The sequence below is a fragment of the Lissotriton vulgaris genome, chromosome 6, assembly GCF_964263255.1.
Source record: "Lissotriton vulgaris chromosome 6, aLisVul1.2, whole genome shotgun sequence".
Lineage (NCBI taxonomy): Eukaryota > Metazoa > Chordata > Amphibia > Caudata > Salamandridae > Lissotriton > Lissotriton vulgaris.
The window spans coordinates 909722057-909741263 of record NC_141694.1 but is presented as its reverse complement, the minus strand read 5'-3'; the positions used below and the strand labels follow the sequence as shown (position 1 = coordinate 909741263).

The 19207-nt window shown below is 47.1% G+C and overlaps 1 protein-coding gene across 6 annotated transcripts in view; it reads left to right on the top strand.

Moving 5' to 3' along the window:
• Window positions 1–19207, top strand: part of BIRC6 (baculoviral IAP repeat containing 6) — a 2386688-nt gene that overhangs the window by 1193720 nt on the left and 1173761 nt on the right. For all 6 annotated transcript variants that reach the window (XM_086926902.1, XM_086926900.1, XM_086926901.1 and 3 more), the window contains one exon: window positions 2662–2845. In XM_086926902.1, the coding sequence (XP_086783028.1) occupies window positions 2662–2845 (184 nt within the window). The remainder of the gene's footprint in view (window positions 1–2661; window positions 2846–19207) is intronic.

The following is a 19207-nucleotide window of genomic DNA, read 5'->3' as shown; positions in this document are numbered from 1 at the left end:
TTTCTTCCTCCAGCGTAGCATTGTGGTCATTGAATACTGCATGCTTATTTGGCTGTTTCTCCCTCTCCCTTTGGGAGACTGTTGCCCAAGTGAAGGCACAAGGCCCGGAGGAGTACTGAGCAGTGCTCTCTCTGGCGGTTAAGGACTGCCATGAGGTGTGGCGGTGACACAACTGATTTGCTGGGCAGGATGATTTCATCAACAGTGACCTTGCAATGCCACTCCTGGCTTGGACCAACTGGCTTCTCTGGGGATGTCCAGGCAAACTTGATGGACGTGCCGTTTGATGGATCCCATATTTTTGGGGAGAAGGCAGACTCTCCCCTAGTGCTGTTCAAGGACTCTCGAGCTACGGCCAGATCCTTGGGCCTCTCTTCTACTCCTTGTGGCCTGTCTACCTTTCGCCCCTTTCTTGGCAATGAAAAGGGTTTCTAACCACAACAGCCCTATCGTAGCCATCGTCCTACACAGACTTCCCAAGTTGTGCGGGGATGAAGTTCGTTCTGACCAAGGATTGAAAGCCAGAAGTAGTCTGCTACCCTACCATTGACAGCCGCAGCCTTCAAGTACTCCTAGTGTGACTCTGTAAGACCACACTACTCCAGTTGGTGGGAGAATCCGTTCTCACCTCTCACCTCCCCCACTGGAGGTCCATAACATCGGACATGTGCGTCTTGAAGATCATTCTGGAGGGCTGTTATCTGCCATTTCCTTCTTTTTCTCCTCCCATTCTTCCAAATCGAAAACGGCTGGCGGAGGGTCATTTGAAAGTGCTCTAAGAGGAAGTTACAGCTCACCTGGCCAAGAGAGCTATAGAGTGGGTTCCGGATTCTGAAATATTCCTGCTACTTTATGATTCTGAAAAAGAACAAAGGGTTGCGGCCCATTTTGGATCTTCGGATCTGCAATCTCTTTCTCAAGAAGGAGAAATTCAAGATACTTCCTTTAGCTAAGGTCTTGTCTGCCCTAGACTACAAAGACTGGATGGTAGCGTTGGACCTGCAGGATGCTTATTTTAATGTCCCCATCCTGCCAGGTCACAGGCGTTACCTGCGGTTCAGGGTAGGCCATAAGCACTTTCAGTTTACCGTGCTCCCCTTCTGCCTTACCAGTGCCCCTCGGGTGTTTACCAATGTGATGGCTGTGGTCGCAGCTCATCTGCGCACGTTAGGGGTCAGTCTTTCGCCACCTCGACGACTGGCTGTTGATCTCGTCCTCGCCCAAGGCTGTCGTCTCCCACCTTTAGACTTCGGCGAAACTCCTGCATTTGCTGGGGTCCTCTAGAACATGCCAAAGTCACATTTGACTCCTTCTCGGACAGTCCCTTTCATCGGGGCTGTTCTGTACACAGTACAGTTTGGCCTGTCCTCCCGAGCAGCGAATCAAGGATATTCAGGCAATGATTTCGATTTTTTAGCCTCTATCCTAGATTTCAGTGAGACTGACTCTGAGGCTGTTGGGCTTCATAGTCTCCTTCATTCTGTTGGTAAAGCATGCCAGGTGGTGTATGCAAACAATTAATATACAACTTGCTCCCCTCACACTTCTTTGTTGCTTAATAGTGCAAGTACATAAATCAGGCCTACTTCTGATTATGTAGGTTTATTCAATTTCACCCTTTACTTTTACATTTGAATACAAAAAAAGTTAATCTCTATTGCATGTTTGAGAAACATACGGAACATATAACATTCAATAACAAATATGTGAAAATCATGAATGACAACACAATAATATCAAAACATCAAGTTCAACACAAATGAAACAACACATTGCACATTGTTATCTATTCCGGCAACTTGTCGAATAATTGAATTGAAACAAAATTGCCTATACCAAACAATTTTGATTTTCATAGGGTCATTAAAGGGTCATTAAAGGTCATTAAAGGACAAAGGGTCTGAAAAGAGGTCTAAATGGATACAAATCAATGAGTCCAAATCGCAGTGAATCCTGTGTATTTTGTAGCCGTCTTTAGGTGGTGTATGCAGGCTCTCCAGTGGGACCTGAAGTTCCAGGGGGCTCAGCATTATAGAAAGTCTGACTGACGTGGGCCAAATCTCTGAAGGAACTGCGAAAGATCAGCGGTGGTGGTTGATGAACCACGATTGGGTCAATGGCAGACCCGCTCCCTTCCCCAACCAGATCTCACAGTCGTAACAGATGCATCACTTCTGGAATGGGGCCGCCATCTGGGGGAGATGGAGATCAGGAGACACTGGTCTCCAGCAGAGTCGGGGCTCCACATCAATTGGGAAACAGATTTTACAACAAGGTTTTTACCACGTTGTGACTTTACCACATATTTGTAAGCATGCATGTTTTTACAACGTGTATGTTTTTACAACTGATGCCTTTACCATGCATTTAAGGTAACTACAACTGTTTACTCATTCTCACATTCACTCATCCACACAATCGCAGCACACAAACTAGCCCCTCAAAGAAGAAGCACTAAATATTATAAAATAGCTAGGCTTGTTGGTTTGCCAGCGCTGTTTTATTTTTTGAAGTCTTCTAAGGTAACCAGCATCAAGATGATCTTGCATTTACTTTAACCTTGTTTTTATGCCACTTCTTTGTTTTGATGTGTGTTTACTTTTAAAATATAGTTTTCTCCTATTTTTGAATTAATTAATTCCATTAAAATTTTCTCCAAAGGTTCTTGCTCGAATTGCAAACGCATCAAGACCCACAATACATTTATGTGAAATTGTAACTGAGCAGCAGCTAGAAAGACTTTTATTACTCTTAGTTGGTACGGACTTCAACAGAGGTGACATTTCATGGGGAGGAGCTTGGGCCCAATATTCTCTGACCTGTATGCTTCAAGATATTTTAGCAGGTAAGCAGCACAATTGAAATAAAATAAAATGCCCATGTCAATTGTGTTTGTGTATTGCACGTTTAGTTTCAGTTATGGGAGTAATCTACATAGATTATGTTTGTGCATACTTTCTATATAACACTAAATCTTGCTGATTCTTTTTTGTGGAAGATTGTAACCTGTGTGCAATGATGTCAGCATTCATGTTAAGAGTTAAGTGTATATATTTTTTGTCTGCACAAGGTTGATTACTTGGCTGTGGATAGCCATTTACCTGGAGGGTGGGGGTCACACATTAAAATAATAAATGTTCATTCAGAAGTACTATTATTGTTTCACTCCTCCCATCTTTCATACTTGTTCCATTTGTTGGTGTGTACGTAGTACTGGGAAAGAGCTAATGTCTTCTTTTTGCATCTGACTGGTTCACAAGAACTGTCTTTGTGTGGGGAGCTGCCCATGATCATGTGTAAGTGTGTTGGTATGGTTCTGTCTTTCCTACCATGATGAACAGTCTTTGTCCCAGATTTACCTCCAATACCATGAATACGCTCACAGGTATTTAGCCATCATCTAAGAGTTGGACTTCACATTGCCTGCTGGGCTTGGAGTTGGTCTATGACAGAAGTCTCCTAATCACTTTGATACAATTTCATTTGTAAAATATTTCAGTATAATTTCGTCTGCCCCAATTTCTTGATTGTTCTTCAAAAGCATTTCTTTTAAAGCCTAATTAATGATGATCACAAAATGTTTTCTTTTTTTCCAAGAACCGTCCAGCATTTTTGCAAATAATGGTACCAATTTTGCTTTATTGCATTTTCCCCAGATAAGGCACTATATTTCTCCTGAGCAGATAAAGCACTGCTTATTTAGGGGATGAACATATTGAAAGTTGGTTTTGTACTTGTAGAGACCTTTTCTGATGAATGCTTCTTCTTGCAAATTCCTCACGTTAAAAATGTCCTTCAAGTGCCGAACTGTATCCCTAAAGCTTTTTCAATTGGCACCACGCAAATTCAGATACAATTTGATGAGCCCAGACGTACCAACATCATGATATACATATGGCACAGACAAGTGAGCTTGTTACAATTGTTTTTCTGCACCTTATCAATGTAGGTCTGGAGCTCTTCTCAGTGCTTCATTGATGAAATTCCTCAAGAAAGTAGGCCAGTGAATTGATCAGATGTGCCCACCCAAAATTTAAGAGTTTAAACCCTACAATGATGAAAAACAAAGTCTGATATCCGACCAACATGACATGTATGTTGGGTCTTGGATCGGCCCACGGCCCCTTGGCCTATGACTGTTGCTCTTTGAAACACCCGAAGGCCACCAAGGAACAAAAGACCAAACCATTTTTGCTCAGTCTCTCATCGATATACTAAAGGTGTCCCTGTCACCGCCTTCAGAAAAAGTCTCCAGAAAGGGAATTACTCCATCCACCCCACACCCCCCCCCACCCCCAAGGAGTCTTGCTGCAAAAAACAAAAAAAATAATAAATCCTTTTTCTTCTTTTCATTCTCTCTTTATCAGAGGTGACTGTGGAAAAAAATAATCTCTGGTGTCTCGGGGTCTTGACTCCATCTACTAAGCTTTGTTGGATCAAGGCTTTTTGGGAGGCCATATCTGGCATTTTCAGGATGGCCCCGGTGGCTTCTACACCACTCCTCAAATGAGGACTTGAGTCTGCAGGTTTAGTGATTCTGGTGTCTCTGGTCTTCACCAACCTGGTCAACATTCACCAAGGACCCAGTCTTGGTGCTGTTTTTGAGAAAGCCTCAAACTACCTTAGTGGCAAACCTTGTGTCTTCAGTACCAAATAGGAAATATATCGCCATTAACACCGCCCTCTGAGCTTAATACAAGACAGTTTAAACCTCCAAAGTGGACTAAGATTGCATGGTTTGACGTCCCTCTGGAAGAACACCTTTCTGGGCCCCTAGAGATTTGCCCAAATCGGATAGTATTTTTTAGAGCAGGTGCATCTGTCCCAGAAATTCCAGTAGAGACTATGGAAGCATGGGAGAAAGGATTTGGACGCAGCCAACCTTTTCTCAGTAGTCGGTCAGTCAATAAGAACTTTATTTGGTTTGTTACAACCATAAAAGTATACAGTTTACATTTTATAAACCTTTTTAAAAACACATAACCTAATACAATCATAAAAATGCAGCACATAGTCATTGCACGAAAGATAACACAGCTCCTTTAGGTACTAATCAAATATCTTCCTAAAATTAATAAAATCACAATAATTCATACATATATGTCCAATCATTCCAATAAAATAAATACATTACTATTACCTTTAAAAATGTAATCTCCATTTATACTAAGGGAGCTGCTCACTTCTGTTACTCTGTATTCTGGAGAAGCACCTAACTCTGCTCATGAATTTCCCCAAAGCACAGGCTATATCAAATTTTGCCATTTCCACTAGGTTAGGAGCTTGCATCCTATTCATAATCCTGTATTTTTTTTAATATCGGTCATAGAATCTCCTTTTGTATATCTAAAACCATCATACAGTCTAATAAAATATGTACAATATTACAGCGGGTACCTAACGAACAAGTACAGTTACCATCACTATTTATCATGAAGTTTTTTACCCCATTATTCATGTAACGGGGGTTTATTCCCCATCTCACTTTTAGTACCTCACGTCCTCGACGGAAATTCGTTAACCTGTCTAAATATGGATACTGTTCTTCTGATTCCCAAACCTGGGTCATCGATATTTTCCGCATGACATACTCTCGGTCACATGTACAGGACATGTCGGCTCCTAGTGTCCTTAGTTATTTTTTGCCTATTATTGCGTGACCTAGCTGTGGGCATAACTTTAATCCCAGCACTCCATACGCTTCTCTGAATGAGGCTCTAGTTTCTTTCGCCCAGGACAGCTCACTACTGGCAATTTTGTCTCTACACCACTGGGAATTTTTTTGGGGGGATTCCCCTACCCTAGGCGCTGCCAAAAACGTATTATGGCAATACTGGCGGTTACTGCCCAAGCGGTAAATCCTAGCTCTATCCTTGCTGCTTGTACCATTGATGATTTTGGCAACGAGAACAAGCTTTTCAGGATATTTCCCTCTTCTTTATCCCAAAAATGTTTCCCACTTAGAAAGAGTACCTCTGCCCCATATAGGAAGTGTGCATGGGCCATTGCTAGGTAGGCCTTTATAACCGGCCCATCTGACATTTCACCATAAATGCTGTTGAATCTTTTTAGACCCTTCCCAGAAGCCGTTGCCCTCATTTTTAAGGCTTCCAGATGGGTAGACCATTTCAGGTTGCTCGTAAACCATATTCCCAGGTATCTATATTCTATTACCCTCTCAAGTAATTCTGTACCAAGACACCAAGGGAACCTAGTCTTGCTTCTACCAAAACATAATATTTTGGTCTTCTCCATGTTCGCTACAAATTTTTTATTTATGCAGTATTCATTAAACATGTTTAGTTTTCTCTGAAGACCTATCTCTGTCAGGTCCATAATCACCAGGTTGTCTGAATATAGCAGACAGGATATATGATTACTTCCTAATTTTGGGCTAGCCCCTCTGACCTCTCTTAATTTCAGGGGTAAATCAGCTATAAACAGGGAAAAAAAGCAAAAGGGCTAAAACACACCCCTGCCTCAGGCCATTTCCAATCTGGATCCTCCCAGACAATCTTCCCTCCTCATCCAAGATTACCCGGGCCCAGTTATCCGTATGTAAGGCCTGTATAAGGGCAAGCAGATCATTGTGTATTTTATAACCTACCAAGGTTGACCGTAGCTGCTCCCTACCCACAAGGTCAAATGCCGCGCGGAAGTCCACAAAGCAGCAGAACAAATTACCCCTCTGCTCTATCGACTTCCGTGCGACCGCGCAGAGAGCAAAACAATGGTCCACTGTTGAATGCCCTTCTTTAAATCCACCCTGTTCTGGGGGCACTATCAGGTTATTTTCTGCCCAATCTTTCAGCAGACCTAGGATTACTTTAGAGAATACTTTTTCCCCTATATCCAGGAGATTTATTAGGCGATAATTTTTAGGGGAATTTACATCGGCTTTTTTATGTATTGGTCTAATGATAGCCCCTTTCCAACTCTGTGACATAATTCCTGTATTTAATATTCTCAAAAACATCTTTGAGAAGAAATCTGCCCACCAGTCTGGATTAATTTTTATAATGACTGCAGGTAGATTATCTGGGCCGGCAGCACGTGTTAAATTTAATCCAGCTATTAAGGATCTTAATGTGGCCTTTGGAGAACTGCACTATTACTTCTTCCCTAACTCCTAGCCAGCTGGTAGATATTTTTTCCCCCATCCTTGGCCAATTGCCATAGATTTCCTCAAGGTTGGTTACCCACTTATCCTCTGGGATGGAACATTGGAGGGTCCCTACTGCTTTCCCCGTACATTCCTGTATTATTTTCCAAAAGCCTTTGACATTTTTTTCTTCAATTGCCTCAAGTAAGTTCTTCCAGCATTTTTCTTTAAAAGATCATTTCTTTCCTCTAACAGTTACCTTTTATTTTATCCTCAACTTCTTAAGTGCTATTGATGCTGCATCATTGTAGCTACGCCTAAGGCATCTTTCATATTGCCTAATAGCGACCTTTACTTTCCGTCAGTCTTCATCGAAGCATGGTTTATTATTTAGATGTAATTTGGCTTTTCTTACTAAACCTTGATTTCCCCGTTTGATTTTTATCCTGAGGCATTCTACCAGTTGCCTTATTATATCCTCATACCAGGATATATCCTCCCCTGGTAGTAGATTATCTAGATCAACTATTATCTGGAATGCGCTCAGTTTCTTTATATATTCTTCACTAATCTGGTTAGTAAGTCGCTTTGGATATTCAACATCTACTTGTAACACTTTCTGTCTCAGCGGGTCCCTGATTACTTGCAGTTCCATCAATAGTGGGAAATGATCACTACCCTCTACCCTAAGTATTTCAAAGTATCGTATTAAGTGGAAGCACCATGCCTGGATAAAAACATAGTCTATTGGGCACATTTGCTGCCCTATTTTAAAAGTGCGCTTTGCGGGCCAATCTGTTTCTTTTCTACCATTAACACAGACCAAACCCATTGCCCCCAGCAGCTGGCCCAGCTCCACGTCTTGGTTTGAGATGTCACTGCTGGTGAACTTTGCAAACTCTATAATATACGCTCTTAGCAAGTCGCTATGCTAGGCGTCGTTTTTTTGGGGATTTAGTCTATGGTTAAAGTTACCCAGTATTAGGAGCACATCTCTTGGGTAAATTACATATAAGTGTTCTAAATCCTTTTTTAAACGTTCTAGCTCCGCCTAATACTTATTTTTCTCCCCTTTCTGTATGTACAAGTTTATAATGCACAGGCCTCCCCCACCTACGTTGTTATTTAGAAACAGCACTCTGCTACCTAATGCCCAATTACACTTTAGTTCAAGGGGATGTATATCTTTCGCTATCCTTGTGGAGACCATCGTCATCTGGCCACCTGATGCCCTGCCTACTTGGTTCTTTCTTGCAGGTTTTACATGGTATGTAAAGCCTTCAGTGATGGGGGTTTTGTTGCACAGCCAAGTCTCCTGTAAGCAAAAAATATCGGTCTTCCCAAGAATATTTTTAAAGCCTTCCTGGAACATAATTCTTTTGTAACCATTAGCATTCCAGGACAAGATGAAAAGGCTGCGCGACAACCCGATTTCCCAATCAATGTTACTCAAGTTCCCCTCTTCCTCGCAGTCCAAATATGCCAATTCTCTGTGCCTATTTCCAACCAGAACATCTTCTTCCCCCCACCCTAACTTTTTAGGGATTATAGGGATTTCCAGGGCTTCCTTATTACCCCGTCCCGAGGTGATCAGTTTTATTTTCCGCTCTCCCAACCCTGCATGGTTTCTAAGGAATGGTTTCCCTTGATTATCCATTGCCACATCCTCTCTCTTTAGTATTCTAATTCCTTCTCTTAACATCTCAGCTTCTGCCTTTTCCATTGCAACTTTTATAGTGCTGAGTGGAGAAGGACCTTTGTTATTTCTTCACCTTTGGTATTAACCAAAAACCCCACTTCTTTTAAATCATCTGTACTACCATATTTTAAGCTGGGGCATTTTGCAAATGACGTAAGTAACTGAGAGCGATTTAGAGCTTTTAATTTCTTAACCCTTTTCACCCCCTTTCCCTGTCCAATAGGTTCTAAAAATAGCCAGGTATCCACGGTCCTATTTGTCTGAAAACATTTTAGACTTTCATCTGGCCTTTCTTCCCTTCTTTTCATATTAACTTCTTCTCTACCCCTATTCCCACAGCCCTTCCCCTGGATTGCGTTATCAAAAACAATGGTCCTTGACCGAAATCAATTTAGAGAATTAATCACACTTATAATCATTAATTACTTAGTATGAGCCTTCATTCGATTGCTCCTAATATGTAATCCAAAATTCTTTATAAAATTGCAAGACCCAACGCAATCACTTGGAGAATTGGTTCATTTTAATTCTACCAAACATGTATGTTCCTTTTATAATTCAAAGGTTCAAATACAATTTTAAATTCAACCTTTTAGTACGAAAAATGAGGGTGCTCATAAGAACGTGCATAAGAGTAGTGCTCAAGGATTGACGCGTGTGATTGAAAGGAAGAAAAGAAAAAGAATTGGTGACAATGTTTAAAAACACAATACTGGTACAATAATTTCAAACAGTATCAACATGTCCACATTCAAGGTTCACAACCTAGTGCTTAAGGATTAATTTCCATTTATTTTACACGTTGGCACACTAGGGTTTTTTGGTGGTCCAAGGGGGTTCAAATTAAGGTGTAGACGTTTCGACCCGACTTAATGCTTGTGGGTAATTGATAGCCTCTACCTGCGGGTCTTCTTCAGGACAAGGGAGCACCCTCCGTACCAGAAGAGTAAGGTTCCTAGGTTTAAGAATAAATTGATATAAGGGTCATGCGTGTGGGATATCACTCATAATTAACAATTAAAACTGGACTCACCCTGATGAGGATTAAGGTGGTCAAGGTACTCAATATCCGACCAGAGGTATCTGGGTCCGTGTCCCAGAGATTTCATGCACCATGAAGGTGAATCTGTGTGCAATGATTAAAATTAGAACCTGAGCTAGCAAGATGCATTCACATCATAGTGGGTCAGTTAGTTAATTGCCACTTACCCAACTTATTAATTTTGTTGTGATGTTCGTCTATCAGTCATTTCGTTTTAGGGATTCTCTTTTAGAATTGGGGTCAGGTGACTCATCTGAAATAAGAGGATTACTAAGTCACCCCAAAAATGACATCACCATAGTAAATAAATACATTGGTTGTGTACCAGGTACACTTACCACCTCTCCTTCAAAAAGCAACTAAAAACTTGGATATTCGATAAGTAAAGTACCCCCCTCCCTCAAGCGCCTTGAGACCCTCTGGATGAGTAATGCGCTATACAAATTTTGGAACTTGAACTTGAACCCTGAGTCGTGAGATCTATGCGAATTGTGCCGGTGAGGTCACTGTAATTAAAAATAAAATTAGGGCCAACAATTATTAGTCTCCCCTATTAGAAGCGGCGGTGTCTTAAAGTAAGCCTTTTAGATATTGAATTGTTTCTCACCTATCGTTTTTCAACTTCCATCCGTGGTGACTCTCCCAACTACGGAACCCGTCTCAGCCGACTCGGTGGCTGTAGACGCCTATTGCAAATTTTTGGACGTGCACCGGAGCTATGCGTGCAGTCGCGTTGTTGACAACGTGTCTATAGACAGTGAGGAAAGACTGCAGCCTCGCGTATTTTACAAACTTGGGACATTATTTGCAATGAATGAGTAAATACGATTCGCAAATAATTACCATCAAAACACTCCATAGATTTTAACTTAAGTCTACTTGTAGGGTAGACGGCAGGAATTAAATTACAGCGATTGTCTTTATTAGCGGTTATAACAACAATCACATTGTCAAAAAACAATATACATTGCCAATTATTTTCACAGTTTGAATGCGATTATACATATGTTTTTAAACTGGATGGATTAAATTCAGTGTGTTCATGATGTTCATAACAGACAAACATTTTCGTGATATGTTGTACACAATGGACCATAGAGGGAGGGATTGATACAATACAAGCCATATGTTTATCTGGTAGTAATCAAACTTAGGTCATTTATCATGTGATTTACAAAGATCATACAGTAGGATACAGGTGTCACTCTCTATCCGTTATTCAATGTAGAAACGTGTCTGCCAAGCTCCTCATATTCATTAAGGCCATGTGTGATGGTGTCAAATAGATGGATGAAACGACACTCACGAATGTTTAAGATATTACTGAAATCACCACCTCTCGGGATTGGTTTCACCTTCTCTACCACCCACCATTTGAAGCTATCAGGTTTATGTCCAAACTTGGTGAAATGCTCCACCAGCGGTGCTCCCACGGTCTGGCATTTGATCCGACTGCAATGCTGTAGAATACGGCATTTTACTTTTTGAATAGTCTGCCCTATATACATGAAATTGCATGGACATATTATGGCATATATAACCCCCGAGCTATTACAATTGGTGTGTTCCTGTAGCTCGTGTGTATGCTCATTGTGTGTAAATCGGATGGTATCCTGTACTAATGGGCATGGAGGGGTAGGAGGACCCTCTGGCACGGAAGTGCCAGTCTTTTCAGGACTAGGCAGGTGAACTAGGGGAGGCCAGTGGTTTGGACACTACGCCCGACACTGGATTTGTCTCCCCTCCTACCGTGGCTACGGAGGAGGGGGCTGCCTACAGTGTGGTATTGACGAGGGCAGCCAAGGCCTTGGCTCTTAAGCTCCCCGTCGCGGCCGTGAGGACTAATCTCCTCACTGAGGTCCTCAAACCGCAGACAAGCTCTTCGGAGCCTCTACTGCCTTTCAATGAGGCCTTAACTGACGTTCAGTTGGGCACTTGGTCCAGGCCCGCTACAGTTCCCCCTGTAGATAGGAACGTGGCCAGACGCCACCGCCCGGCCCCGGGTAACCCTAGCTTCCTGTCCACCCACCCCACCCCGAGAGCTTAGTTATCCAGGCCTCTTACTCCAGACCGCATTCCCGACAGCTCCCCCTGATCGGGAATCCAAAAGGTATGAACAGTACGGGAAAAAGATGTTCTCCCCCTTAGTGTGGGGTTGCGGTCGGTCAACACCGCTTGCCTTTTTGGCCGTTATACCCACTCTCTGTGGGACACGGTCGCGGACGTGCTGCCACAATGCCCGGAGGAGGCCCGGGTTAAACTCGCACAAGCCCTTGCGGAGGGGCGAGATGCGGCACGGTATTCCATTCGATGTGGGCTGGATATCACGGACTCGCTAGGCAGGGCGATTGCAACGACGGTGGCAGTTCGCCGCCACACCTGGCTGAGATCTGCCAATTTTTCGGCTGATGTTCAGAACACCCTTATGGACATGCCGTTTGATAGCAGTCGCCTCTTAGGCGACAAGGCAGACAGTGCGCTTGAGCGCTTTTAAGGACTCCAGGGCTACGGCCAAGTCCTTGGGCCTGTCTGCCCGCGCCAGCAAACTGCTGCCTTTCGCTCCTTTAGTGGCCAAGGAATGGGCACCCTCACACGTCCTGCCAGCCAAGGGCCGCAAACTAACATCCAGCGCGGCAGCGGATGTGGTAACCGCCATGGCGGTGCCAGGGGACAACGGCGAGGCCAGTCCACATCCACCCCCGCAGCATCCGCCTCAAAACCTTCCTAGGCCTAGGCCCATTAAACGCCCGTGGGGGGCAGGGTTCACCATCACCTCCGCCACTGGCGCAACATCAAAATGGACAGGTGGGTGCTGCAAATCGTCCGAAGGGGCTACTCCCTCCCCTGCGAGGCGACACCTCCAGCCATGCCACCGCTGTGCCACCGCGTGTCGGGGGATCACTTGAAACTTCTGCAAGAGGAAGTTACGGCCCTCTTGGCCAAGGGGGCCATCGAGCGCATTCCTGGGCTAGAAGTAGGACGTGGTTGTTACTCCCACTACTTTCTGGTTCCCAAGAAGGGCTAAGAGGGCCTACGTCCTATCTTGGACCTCAGGAACGTCAACGGCTTCCTCCAGAAGGAGAAGTTCAAGATGCTGACTTTGGCTCAGGTCTTAGCTACCCTAGACCCTGGAGACTGGATGGTAGCGTTGGACTTTCAGGACGCTTATTTCCACATCCTCGTCTTGCCGGCCCACCGGCAATACCTGCGGTTCGCGGTAGGCCACAAGCACTTTCAGTTTACCATGCTCCCCTTCGGCCTTACCAGTGCCCCTCGGGTGTTCACGAAAGTGATGACGGTGGTAGCAGCTCATCTGCGCAGATTATGGGTTGCAGTCTTACCCTATCTAGACGACTGGTTGTTGAAGGCCGGCTCGCCCCAGACAGTCGTCAGCCACCTCCAGACTAAGGCCGACCTCCTACACCTGCTGGGGTTCTCCATCAATGTGCCGAAGTCACACCTGTGTCCCTCTCAGAATCTCCTCTTCATCAGAGCGGTTCTAGACTCGGCGCAGTTTCGGGTTTATCCTCCCGAACAGCGGGTTCGGGATATTCAGGCTCTGATTCCGATCTTTCAGCCTTTATCCCGAGTCTTGGTCAGGTTGACGCTGCGGTTTCTGGGGCTGATGGCCTCCTGCATCCTTCTGGTGCATCACGCCAGGTGGCGAATGCAGGCTCTGCAGTGGGACCTGAAGTTTCAGTGGGCCCAGCATCAGGGCAAGTTGTCGGACCACGTCTGGATCTGGGAGGGCACTGCAAGACAGTTGCAGTGGTGGCTCATGAACTGCGACTGGGTCAACGACAGAATCTTCTCCCTACCCCAACCGGAGCACATAGTTGTGACTGACGCGTCCCTCCTGGGCTGGGAGGGCCACGTGGGAGAGGCGGAGATCAGAGGCCTCTGGTCTCCGACGGAGTCCCGGCTCCACATCAACCTTTTGGAGCTGCGGGCGATCCGGCTTGCACTGAAAGCATTCCTCCCCTCTGTCCGGGGGAGTGTAGTGCAGGTGCTCACGGACAACACCACCGCCATGTGGTACTCCAACAAACAGGGCGAGGTGGGGTCGTGGACAATGTGCCAGGAGGCTCTGCGCCTCTGACAATGGCTGGAACATCAGGGCGTGACCCTGGTGGTTTAACACCTGGCAGGTTCCCTTAACGCCAGGGCGGACAAACTCAGCCGTCGGTGCATGATGGATCACGAATGGCGTCTGAACTCGGACGTGGCTCAAGGTCTCTTTCAGCAGTGGTTAGAGCCTTGATAAGATCTATTCGCCACTGAAGAGAACGCGCAATGTCATCAGTTCTGTGAGTTGGAATTTCCACGGTGGAACTCTTTTGACAACGCTTTTTGTCGCAAGTGGAGTTGGGGTCTGTTGTATGCCTTTCCGCCTATACCACTTCTGCCCAGAGTGCTGTTGAAGATCAGGCGTGACCGGGCCCAAGTTATCCTTGTGGCTTCAGACTGGGCACGAAGATACTGGTATCCCGAGCTACTCAGCATGTCTGTCGATTCCCCCAATTCGTCTGCCTCTTCAGGAGGACCTTCTGTCACAGCAGCAGGGGACGGTCCTCCACCCGAACCTGTCCAGTCTCCACCTACATGCTTGGAGATTGAGCAGCAACAGTTGAGACCATTTGACTTGCAATGTAATTTTGGCAGCCAGGCGTCTTTCCACAAAGTCGGTATACGCCTGCAGGTGGAACAGATTTGTGGCATGGTGCACAGCAAAGGCTGTGGATCCACTCTCTGCCCCCCTTTCTGAGGTTCTCCTCTTCCTTCTTTCCCTTGCCCAGCAGGGCTCTGCTCTGGGCACTATCAAGGGCTACCTTTCTGCCCTTTCCGCCTTCTTAAGGCTATCTGATCAGCCTTCTTTGTTCAAGTCCCCGATTGTAAATAGGTTCTTGAAGGGCATCACTCATATGTTCCCCCCGTTCCTTTCGTGATGCCTCAGTGGGACTTGAACCTTGTTCTGACTTATCTGATGTGCGCTCCCTTCGACACACTTCATAACTGTCCTCTTCGTCTTCTCACTCTTAAGACTGCATTCCTGGTTACCATCACCTCTGCCAGGAGGATGAGTGAGCTCCAGGCTCCATCTTCTCAACCTCCTTTCCTTTCTGTCCTTCTGGACAAAGTTGTTCTGAAGACGCGTCCCTCCTTTCTGCCCAAGGTAGTCACAGCCTTCCACATCGGGCAGTCCATCACCTTGCCCACCTTCTTTCCGACTCCGCATCCCTCGAAAGAGGAAGAGAGGCTCCACCGTCTGGACCCAAAACGTGCGCTCTCATACTATCTGGACCGCAAGCGCAGTTCCGGGTGGGGGGGCACTAAGAAGGGACGGGCGGTGCACAAACGGACCATTTCCCGATGGGTCGTCTTGTGCCTCAAGGCTTGTTATTCTCTAGCTGAAAAGGAGCCTCCTGTGGGGCTACGTGCCCATTCCACTCGGGCCACGGCGGCTACTACTGCCCTGGGTCGGAGAGTCACCTTGCAGGACATCTGTCAGGCAGCTACGTGGGCCTCGCTGCACACGTTTGCTAGACACTACTGCCTGGACAGACAAGTCCTGAGAGATGGCTTTTACGGCCTTTCCGTTCTCCAGGACTTTCTGGTGTGATCATTGGTTCGCAGCCCCACCACCGGGGTTGGTATTGCTGGGGTATCTATTCTAAGGTAAGGAATCTAATACTAACCTGTTTCTTTCAGGTGCACAAGTTACTTACCTTCAGTAACGATATATCTGGAAGAAACAGTAGTTAGTATTAGATTCCTTACCGCCCCACCCATCTTCCCCGTTCTGCGAACCGATATCTAGGGTTGAGGTTTATCCCTTTGAGGGTCCTAGTTTCATGGCCCCAGTGTTAGTTTTTATCATTGCTCTACGTTTCTGGTGCGGAAAAGCTGTGTATAAGTACTGACGTCCGCGCGCGAGAGGCGGCGCCACAGGGGTCGGCGGAGGGCCCCTTTTGTCCCGTCACAGGTCGAGGCTAGCGGGGGACTCCTAGTCCTTCCCCGGGTCCCTCTCTTCCCTCCACGCAGGCGGCTGCCTCGTCGGAGGTCAGGTCAGCGCCTTTTCGGTGCCGCTCCTTCGCCGGAGACCGGCTCTGGCCCAGCGCCGGTCTCCTGCGCCGTGCGCTGTGACGGAGGCCGCCCGACGTCTCTCCAGGCGCCGGATAACAATGTCCTGCCTAAGATAGCGGACTCTACGGTGCCAGGCCGACGTCTGGTCGTTGACTCTTCTTCGGACGCATGTTTTTCTCCAGAGGTTCGGCGCTTGCTGGTTTCATCCTTGCCGGAGACGGGCCGCCGCGTCGTGGCTTTTTCCATGGTCTTCGCCAGAGGAGCCGCAGGTCCTCCACTCCTCGGCCCCTCTTCCTTCTTTCCGGACCTGGCCCTTCCTACATCCGGTTGGCTTAGGGGATGGCCGCCTTAGCTTGCAGCCGTCGCCTACCGAGAAGCTGCTTTCCCCTCCGCGGGGCCCTACAGAGGCGGGTGTGGCCTTTGCTCGTGCTGTTTCCACGGCTGTGGGAATTTTGCACATGGGTGATCCTGCTACCAATTTCCCAGCAGATCATCTTCTGGAGGTTCTCCATCAGGGATGTGATGGTAGGGAGCTGCTGCTTCCCTTCGAGGGATCACTCCATTCTTCTCTCTTTGGGGCCCTGGGGCCGTCCCGCTAAGGGGGACCAGGTGCCCCAACACCTTCTGCACCTCCAGCATCCGGCACCACATGATCCGGTGTGTCTTTCCCTCCACCCCTCTACCAGAGGCCCCCTTTTGCAGAATGCTTTTCCCTCTCTGCCGCTGCTGTTGTCTCCCCCGTCACAGGAGGCCCGCTGGCTGGACTCCTTGGGGCGCATTTTGTTTGGCTCGTCAAGTGTGGCTTCGGCTGACGTCTGGCTTGCCCTGAGCGCATCCTTTTGCGGTGCTCTCTGCGTCTGGCTGTTCTAGCTGTTGCTGACCTACTGTTCTTCTGCACCATTGTGCCTTCTTGCCGCTTTGGTGGGACAGTCAACCTTGTCTTGTCCGTTCCTTCCAGTAGGCCTTGCACTCAGTTTTACCTTTCCTTCCTGTGGGATGAGATGGTCCCTGAGTTCTTGTTCCCTTTCTGGTGCAGTCTGTCCCTGCGGGGCGCTGGACGGTTTTTCCTGCGTGACTTTGAGCTGCCCTTTTCGGCTTCCGTCTGCTTATTGCTGGCGCCGCCGTTCTGTCTGGTCTTTGCCTTCTGGCTGCGTTAGGCTTGGCTGCCCTCTTCACTGGGTGTGTTTCCGGTGGGGGAGGATTGCCTTTGCTCTGCCTCTTTTCCTTGGAATCTCTAGGCTGCTCTCCTCCTTCGGTGATCCTCTTTCTTGCCTTTACCGTGGGCAGAGGTTTTGTTGCTTTGTATTGGCATGGGGTGCTTTGGCCGCCTTTCGCCTTGCCTTGTTTACTCTGATGGGTGAGGACGGGCTACCTCTCCTCTTCTTTTTCCCGTATCCCCTTGGGGGTTGGTGGTCTTCTGCTTGCGGCGGTTCCCCTTGCCTGGAGGACGGGGCTCCTTGTCCTGTCTTTGAGACTCAGCCCCTGTGGGACCCTCTGTTATTACCAGGATGGTGGGGGTCCTCTCGCAGACCTTCCTTCCCCCTGGGTATGGCTAGGGTATCTATTCTACGTGAAGGAATCTGCAGCTAGTAGTCTCTATCAGATGTACGAATTATTTACCTTCAATAACAATGTACCTGGTAGAGATGATTTTAGCCGCAGATTCCTTCACAGCCTGCCCTTCCTCCCCGTTCTGCGAGGACCGTTTGGTTTGGTCTTCTGCATTTGCCTCCCTGTGGGAGGCTATGTCTTCAGTGCGTGCATTCTGTCGCTCTTTTCTGGCAGGATGTTCGTCCTGTTTATTTGTTCCTTCCCCCCTGCTTTGGAGGACCGGTTTGTAGGCACTTCTGTGCCTTTGTGTTCTAGTTGGGGCCAAACACCCCCCCCCCAAACACACACACAACCTCCTTCTCTTGCACCTTTCATTGCTAGGGGTTCTGGCCCCTCTGCTATCCTCTAGGTTGGGGTCTTTTGGCTGGGTCTCTGCCCTTGTTCCTTAGAGGGCTTGTCACGTTCTTTGTTGGGGCTGTCCTGGATTCCAGTTGTGCCTTGTTTGTCCCAGACTGGTTCCCCTTCATTGTAATTGGTTGGGGTTGTGGTCCTGTTATATGTTATCATGACACTTTTCATACATTATTGACTCTAGGGGGGGGGGGTATTTTTGTACTGGCAGGGTGGCTGTTCAGGGCTGTGCTCTGTTCTTTATTCTTTTCCCAGCCTTGGGTACTGCAGTGTTTGGCACTGCTCCTTATGGTGTTATTCCCCACCATTCCTTTTTTCTTTCGCGCACTATTCCTATACTCACAGTTTTGTATGATGGCTCCGCGTTGTGGCACGGCAAAGTTCTCTGAAGAAAACTGACGTAGGCGCGCCTGGGTAAGAGTTATGTGACCTCGCTGGTGTCACGTCCGCAAACTACGCAGAGGCGGAGTTGCGTGGTGCTGTCCCCCCGGCGCGCAGGGATGCTGTGGCAACATTTTTTTAAATACATTCCGGATCCAGTCTCACGCCTGGGGATAATTCTAAGTGAAGGAATCTGCTGCTAGAATCGTCTCTTCCAGATACATCTTTACCGAAGGTAAGTAACTTGTACAACTAGACAGCGGGCACCAGCGGGCAGGACACACTCCATAACTCTGAACGCTTCCCTCCTGCGGGTGTGTGTAAGACTTGTTTCGGGCCTGTCGGCCCAGAGGGAACTTGCTGCTAGTGGTGGAACAAGTATTTATTTTAAGTTGGAGTCATAGTGTACTCTTTAGACTCTGGCTACTATTGGGGTATAACCTGAGTGTTCCAGTAGTGAATGCAGAATAACCACGAATTTGAGAATTGAGTGGGACAGGGAACCACCAAAGTGACACTAGAGCCCGACCTCTGGGAAGGGCTGTGGAATTGTTAGTGAATGTTGTATTCCTCCTTTGTGTGGATAGCTGTAGAATTAAAGTACTTCTCTTTTTCCATAAACGTTAATATTTGCCTGAATATTGATATACTGCTGTTACATGCATTTCGAGTTGTGAGCCCATGCTCACTAATCTGTATCCTCCTCAACCAAATCGACCCAACCCCCCCCCCCCTCTACCTCCTCCGCCCCCCCCCCCCCCCCCGCACGTAATCTTGGACTGCTCGGCCACACACAGCACTGAGAGTCCTGTGCAGAAGGGGTACTTGGCCAAGTTGCTCAGAATCCAAAGTAATTCAGGCCTGAGACTTCAGGAGTAAAAGGCCTCAACCCTCAAAGTTTGGACCAGTAGCCCCTGCAAGCCCGTGGCCCTCTAAA